This window comes from Helianthus annuus, chromosome 5 (genome assembly GCF_002127325.2).
Source record: "Helianthus annuus cultivar XRQ/B chromosome 5, HanXRQr2.0-SUNRISE, whole genome shotgun sequence".
NCBI classification, from domain to species: Eukaryota; Viridiplantae; Streptophyta; class Magnoliopsida; order Asterales; family Asteraceae; genus Helianthus; species Helianthus annuus.
Genome location: NC_035437.2, coordinates 100077159 through 100084856, shown reverse-complemented (window position 1 = coordinate 100084856; position 7698 = coordinate 100077159). Strand labels below are relative to the sequence as shown.

Genomic DNA, 7698 nt, shown 5'->3' with positions numbered 1-7698 from the left:
CGTGTTCCAAGAGGAGAATGGGGCCGGTGGGGGCTGTGGGCCGTAGGTGGGTTGGTAGTCGGGTGAAGATTGTTGCCCCCATTGAGAGTTGTTGTAGTTACCGCGTCCCCGATAACCCCGACCCCGACCGTCACGGTAGCCTCGACCACAGCCACGAGGACGATTTGGATCATAAAAAGTTTCCGAATACCGATTAGGATCAGTAGGGGCTATGTTTGGTGTGGGTGGTTATTGAGTTGGGTAGGTGGTTTGGTGGTGGTGGCAGTGGAAACAAGAGCAGTAACAAGCACTAATTGATTGTTGTTTTGGCGAGCGGCTTGTCGTTGTTGTTCTTTTTGTAGACTAGTGCGAGCATCATCCCACGACGGGGAGGTTTGATTGATGAGGGCAGCGGTGACATCATACTCGGATGGGAGGCCTCGAACAAGTTGCATAACGAGCCGTGGCTCGCTGGCCGGAAAGCCAACATCGCCTAGTTGTTTAGCGATGTCTTTAAGTTTCTGACAATAATCATCGAGGGATGAACAAGCTCCAAGTGTGAGATTTGTAAAGTCATGCTCAAGAGTCGTAGCTCGAGAGCCTTTGTTATTGAGAAAAATACCTTCGAGTTTCAGCCATGTGGCTCGCGCCGTAGCGTCGGTTTCAAGAACTCAAACTAAATATTCGTCGGACAGCGTGGCGTAAATCCATTGGAGAATAAGGGCGTCGATCTCTTGCCAAGAATCAAACTCATCGTTGCCTTCCTTTGGTGATGTTGTGCCGTTGATGTGATCCAGAACCTTATATGCCTTTGTGTGTGCTTGAAAAGCTTCACCCATGATGAATATGTAACCTTAGTGCTGTCGAGCGTACGGACCTTGTTTTGAATGTTGGTCACCGTATAAGCCAGATTTCGGTTTGGTGTTGGACGTGCTTTCCTTCTCGGTCATTGTAGCTGTCGAAACATGAGAAGACCGAAGAGAAGAGAAGAGGGTGTGCGACGGCTAGGGTTTGTAGAGCATAGGCTCTGATACCATAAAAGTGTTTATGGTTATCAGAATATTTCGTGTCCTCCATTGAATGATAACAACCCCTTAAATAGGGTGAGATACAAGATATATGGAAACTATCAAATACACAATTATCTCCTAAAGTATCTCCTAGTATATTGGCAAATATTATTTGCATAATATTGACATATTCTAATAAAATTATCCTTCGAACAACGCTAATGTGCCTAACACACTTTTCTACCCACTTCTAGCATTGATTTTACTTAGTACAAGATTGAATTTATAACAACATTGCTAATAACATACTACCTAATAAGGTTACACAATAAGCAAAACTTACTAGTTATGTGTCTAGATTGATTCAAACATAATCAATCCAAACAATATAATTATTAGGGTTACACATTGATCAAGTTTTGTCTACATCTTACACTCATGCAGACCGTACCTTTACTTTGCTATTGGTGAGATTTACTGAGTATGATGATGATGATGATTGACCAAGTTACAACACTCTTTGATAGAAAAGTTTACTTGAGCTGCCAAAGTGTTCTACATTTGTACTTGCGTAATATATGCTAGTGACAGTGAGAACATGTTTTTGATTTCGTGCATCTTGACACCTCTGGTTTGGTTAGCACGGCTTGGACCAGCACTTGTTAGCGTGGATACTTGTATACATTGGCGAAGCTTGGGGGTCGATTTTTCCCAATTCCGAGGGGGCGAAAACGTATATACCTAAAAATTTCTATACGAAGGTACTGTTCATAACACTACGCGTCGAAAAGTTTGGGGGGGTGGGGGGGTGGGGGCGCCCCCTCCCGCCCCAAGGAAGCTGCGCCCCTGCTTGTATACTGATGCACCTTGTTATGTCATCCACTATTGCAACTCATCATATGCACACAACAAAGATTATTTTCGGTTTTTGTTATAAATGTTTAACAACATTGTATACTTGTTGATAACTTTTAAAACCTACATGCAAATTTCAACATCTTGTATCCGATTTAGAAAGCTCATGTTCAAAAGAAAAGTGGTAATACTTATAAGGATAATACAGTTTAACCAGTGCTTAAACTAGAGGACACTGATCACCAAGAAGCTACTTTTCCTTGTTCATCTGCTGCTGCATAAAATTCAGTATTCATCCAAATAGGTGTATAACGTGTCATCTTTCTTAGACTTGCGTCTACTGAGCAACGCCTTCAGTAGACGTTTACTTTTGCTTGGTGTCTGATCGGTCTCTTTATATGCGTCTCTATCACTGTAAACGTGCATTGAAGCTGATTTCTGATACCCCGAAACCTACAAACAAACCACCGCGTCAAAAAATTACTGAAAACTAAAAAAATGATGAGTCTTTTTAGTAGTTTCAAGACATGAAAATTGTCAACTCTAGAGGTCAAACAGACTACTTTCCAACTTCATAATTAGTAGGTTTCCAACAACAGATTGAATGTTATGAACTTTGGAATTTATAAAGTTTGACCTCAAAAGTCAAAGTGTGCGCCTTACCCTCTGCCGACCAACTGAACTGGGCCTACTGGGATTGGGAGTTTTGGGTCTTGAAGTGGGGGTGGTTGATCTACTAGACAAAGACTCCGTACGCAACAGCGGAAATCGGAGTGGTGAAACTGACCTCTTATCTGGTTCATCATACAAATTAAATCAGCTGTTGATTCATCAATAAAGGGGTGTCTGAATATGCATTTTGCAACTGATTATTGTCAAAGAATAAGTTTTTTAATCTTTGACTAAACAAAATCTATTGATCAACTAGTTATGATTACTTAACATTAAGAATTCACTTTATAAAAAGCACATTCAAACAAAATATTCATATAATGAACGCAATCATACCTAAACCGTTTTGGATCACTGCGCCAGCGAAGGCAAATGATCCAGGTTGCCGTGTAGGAGACGGGGATCGCCCTTTTCTACATTTTTATCAGTTTAATCTTGAATCTTAATGATTAAACATTCAAGTGCATAAAAACTATACAACTGATTGAACATGTACCTAAACGAAGATGGCGTTTTTTCTCTGATTGTAGCCCGAACAGCTGTGTATTAAAAGAAAAAACAGACCAAGAAGAATATATAAAACTACACTGTGAAGATGGAACACTTTAAACAATTAAGTAAAGATCTCTTTACCGTTTTTAAATTTATGCCAGTCGTCTTCATCTTCCAAACTGCATCCTTGGTACATTGATTTAGTTCTAATACCACCTTTCATGGTCTCTCCAACTGAAAAAAATTTATCTATATCCATGATTTAAAGGATCCAAAACTAAAATATTATGGCTGGCTAAGTTCGGGTTACCAGGCAAGATGTATCTTTTGTGGTACTTGGGAGTATTTATCAAGGAAGACTGCTCGGCAAGACCTTCATGATCAAAACACCTCTGGCATATTCCTAGTCTCTGAAATACCACATCCAAAGAAAAAAAACTCAAAATCTAAACTAAACACCAGTGTTCTAAACTGCCCAATGCATACTGTGTTTTAATTTTACATGATCCCAATGGTTAGCAGGCAGGGTATTGGTTGGCTCCCCTGAGTTTTCTGTAACCGGTTCTTATGGTTACCAATAAAACTATGTTGTCTTGACTCAAGTTATAGCGAAAGTGAGTTCTTGGTCCGGTCTAGTTCGATACTTGTCCGACTCGGCCAGTCTACATGGTTTCTTTTCTTTCAACTTTATGAAAATATGTTATTTAAACAATATTAAAGAAGAAGATGAAGAAAAACAGGCTTGAATTACTAGCCGACAGTTTGATCCTGGTTCACGGTCTTGTTTCAGACCAAACTGTATTGGCCAGTTCTCTCGGTCCAGTATTATTCGGTTGGCAGGTTTTGTAGTTTTGGACAACTCTAAATCTAAACATTGTGAAAATGAATATGAAGAGAAGGTACCTGTTGAATACATGAAACATGAAGCTCCGTTTGAGAAACTTCATTCACTTTCTGGCCTAACAGATCATTAAGTTTGCACGATACAGCGCCCAAATGGTCGACTGTATTGACTATAGCTTTAATGGCATAATCTTTTATCGTATCAACCACTCTGCAGAGACAGAGGGTGGAATTACTATCAGATAATCACTGCTTCTAAAAACCAAGTTACTCACAACTGTTTTTGGTCATCGTTCGTGTAAGACAACTCAAAATATTCAGCAGCCGCGTACAGTTGTTTTCTCAGATTCTTCAAATCCTGAAACAAAACAAAACAAAAGAAAAGGATGAGAATTCCGTAAACACATGAGCATGAAGAAGATGAAATGATGAAATTGCCTTGAGATTGTCAGCAAAGTGTAAGCTTTGTTGCATAGCGGTTTCATCATAGTTTGTTGGGTCAGGCAATGCGGTTTCAGCAGATGAGGTTTGTGTCTCCATTTCCTGAATAAACAAAAATCTAGATTGTAAGTAAAAAAGAACCACAGACAAAGAAAGAAATCACATGATGTTTTGCTTCTGATGTTGTCTAGGCTACTAACGATTCAAGGCAAATTGAATTTTAATAATCCAAAAAATGATCATAATAGGGAATTTACTTTCACATTTGTTGTAAAGTGCAATCTCAGTCGCATAATCGTCAAAGTTAAATCTATAATGATTATGCTAGTGAGATTGCCCTTACGACCAAAGAAAAAAATGTAACTTAATACGTCAACAGGCCTCATTTAGGCATGATGATCTAAAAAATGTTGCAGTTTCGCTCTGAAATCAATCTGACCTGATTATGGGGATTAGAGACATTCATTTTGAGAGAACGGAATTCAAAATATATATATATATATTTGTACCTTAAGAAGAGGAGAATTTTGTAAATTAAAAAAAATAAAATGTAGGTGTTTGACTAAACCAGAAGACAACAATAATTTCAGGCGGAAGTCAAGAATGCTTGAAAATTGGAGTCACAAAGTGGGAACAAGAAGAAGATGAAGGGGGGTGGCCAAAAAGTCCACTCCTTCAATTCTTTAATGGCTAGAAACGTTGATGGGGTAGCATTATCTCGGCCATAATGTACGATGTGCAGAGAGAAGTTGTGTTCACGTTGTGATTTTGCAATTCTTTTATTATTAAACTAGGTTATAACCCCGTGTATTACACGGGGTTGAATAAATAAATTTTTTATACTAAATAATAAAACAATATATTTTTAAATACCTCATTTGTTGTACGGGTTGAATAAATATAATTTTATATATAAAATAATAAAAAGTTATATATATAAGAACCATATTGTACGGGTTGAATAAGTGTAATTTTATATACCAAATAAAAAAGTTATATCTTTAAAACCACGTGTATTACACGGGTTGAATAAATGTAATATTGTTTACCAAATAATAAAATAATACATCTTTAAAAACCTCATTTATTACACGGGTTGAATAAATGTAGTTTTATATACCAAATAATAAAAAAATTACATCTTTAAAAATATGCGCATTACACGATTTGAATAAATGTAATTTTCTATACTAAATAATAAAAAAATATATATCCTTAAAAAACCCCCGTTTATTGTACGAATTAAATAAATCTAATTTTATATATCAAATAATAAAAAGTTATATCTTAAAAAACCTCATGTATTACACATTGATTGATATATAGAATTACATGTGCTCAACCCATACAATACATGAGATTCTTAAAAATGTAACTTTTTTCATTATTTAATATATAAAATTAAATTTATTCAACCCGTACAATACACAGGGTTCTTAAAGATATAACTTTTTTATTATTTAATATATAAAATTACATTTATTCAATCCATGTAATAAACGGGATTTTTAAAGATATATTATTTTATTATTTAGTATATAAAGTTACATTTATTCAACCCGTGTATTACACGGGATTCTAACCTAGTAATAATAATAATAATAATAATAATAATAATAATGCTGAAATTACGTATGTAATTACTCAATATATATATTTTGTAATTCAATTGTATATTTCATATATTCATCAATTTTGGTCTATCAACTAATCAATCCGATAATGTTGTTTTACCGTTCAAAAAATAAAAAAATAAAAAAACTAATCAATCCGATCAATTCATGTTAATATTACATAAACAAACAAAAGAAAATAACAAATATATTATTTAATATAAGATATTAAACTAAATGATATTTAGTAGGAGGATTATCTATAATTAATTAGAAAAGATTAAACTAAAATAATAATTATCTATAAAAGATGGCCTAATATAATGACAAGTGTCCCTAAAGTGGTTTCTTTTATTATATAGTATAGATATATCTACAATTTTTTTTAATGTTTGCTACATATCACTAATATATACGTAGAGGTCGGTTATTGTACAAATTGTCTTAACGTACAAAGCATACGAAATTCAGTATCAACGTGCGAAAAATGGTTTATAACATGCGAGTTTGGTTTTTTTGAACAACTTGCGATTTTGTTATGCAACATGCGAAACTGTTTTTTATAAACATGCCATTTTGTTTTCCTTTTTGAACATGCGATCTTCTGTTTGTACAACATGCGACCTTTTGTTATAGCGTGCGAATTTGACATTACGTATGCTCGTACGTTAAGGCAAAATGTACGATACACTTTTTCCTATATAAATAAAGTCAATTAGGAAAAAAGGATACGTCAATATTTATAAGGGGTGGTTGTTGCAATAAAAAGAAAGTAAGGGGCCCTGCTGAACCATCAAGAACCCTACCCACAAGAGAATAAAGCCACCATTCGCGCCTAAATTTCTATAAACTAATAATTGGTTACTCGGTTACTCTTATAAAAATTTGTATCAATAATTATTAGTAGCATTGTATTAACTAATGATTAGTAACGTAATTGTTATACAATTTCTTCTTGTTCTCTTTCAATTATTATATAACACATTTTTAAAGACATGAAGTTCGGTCAATAATGAAATGGTTGTATTTAAACATGAAACTAGTCTTAACTCCTCGTGTTTCAGGGTGGAGATGTAAAACCGTGCTATCAGCGTTGCGGGGTTAGAGGTGTAAAAATTGTGCTAAGTAGCAACTGAACGACAACCAAAACCGAGAAAAACGTAATGTAAAACCACAAATTAAGTCAAATTTATAGCGATTGTTTAGAAAATCGACGGGGTAAAAAAAACCCCGAGAGACCAAGTGTGACAACCAAACATCGTACTAAGTAGCAACCGAACGACGACCAAACCCAGAAAAAAAAACGTGAAATAAAAACTAATAAAAAAACTAAATTTGTTTAACTTTTGTGACAAGATGGTAAATAAACCAAAATTTTGTTAAAAAAAAGAATAAAGTGAAAAAAAGCCACAAAAGACATAAAAAAGATGATACTATTCATTAGCATGTTACAAATTAATACATATAAACAATAGGCGAAAGTAGGTATCTGAATGTGATTTTGAGTTTAAGCTTTGGTCACTGAAGAGGTATGGTCCCAATTCCCTGCCTACATGGCAGGGACCACACCACTTTTGTGCAAACAAGGCGTCCACGTCAACGAAACACTCTAGAAGCTTCTAGAAACTTCTGGATGATTCACAGTTGGCACCAAAGATGCTCTATCCGACATAAAGGACAACACGTGTCACCACTAGCAGAATGCCACATAGGCCTGCGACAATTCAGGGAGCAGAACTGACAATACCGGTACGAGGTATCCAGTGCAGGCAAATGCAAGAACGCCACGTGTA

At 35.5% G+C, this 7698-nt stretch overlaps 1 protein-coding gene across 2 annotated transcripts; it reads right to left on the bottom strand.

The window, feature by feature from the left end:
• Positions 1 to 1904: 1904 nt before the first annotated feature.
• On the bottom strand, positions 1905 to 4965 carry LOC110940809 (protein ABIL2). Of its 2 annotated transcripts, none has more exons than XM_035990234.1 (10): positions 4802 to 4965; positions 4290 to 4394; positions 4127 to 4209; positions 3912 to 4062; positions 3319 to 3418; positions 3150 to 3257; positions 3013 to 3055; positions 2853 to 2929; positions 2508 to 2638; positions 1905 to 2297 (listed from the first exon to the last, which is right to left on the bottom strand). In XM_035990234.1, exons 2-10 carry the CDS (start codon positions 4389 to 4391, stop codon positions 2130 to 2132), a joined length of 963 nt encoding a protein of 320 aa, XP_035846127.1. In that variant the 5' UTR covers positions 4392 to 4394; positions 4802 to 4965; the 3' UTR covers positions 1905 to 2129. The 2 variants fall into 2 exon arrangements, with proteins under 2 accessions (XP_035846127.1, XP_022038070.1); XM_022182378.2 differs by having other exon boundaries at positions 3150 to 3242; positions 4732 to 4964.
• Between the last annotated feature and the right edge of the window lie 2733 nt (positions 4966 to 7698).

Excerpts from the sequence above, each read along its gene's own strand:
- LOC110940809 (XM_022182378.2), bottom strand. The coding sequence starts at position 4,758 with ATGAATGTCTCTAATCCCCATAATCAG. Across the intron at positions 4,210-4,289 it reads ACTTTGCTGACAATCTCAAG|GATTTGAAGAATCTGAGAAA; the intron begins GCAATTTCATCA and ends GTTTTGTTTCAG. Across the intron at positions 3,056-3,149 it reads CTGGCATAAATTTAAAAACG|CTGTTCGGGCTACAATCAGA; the intron begins GTAAAGAGATCT and ends TTTAATACACAG.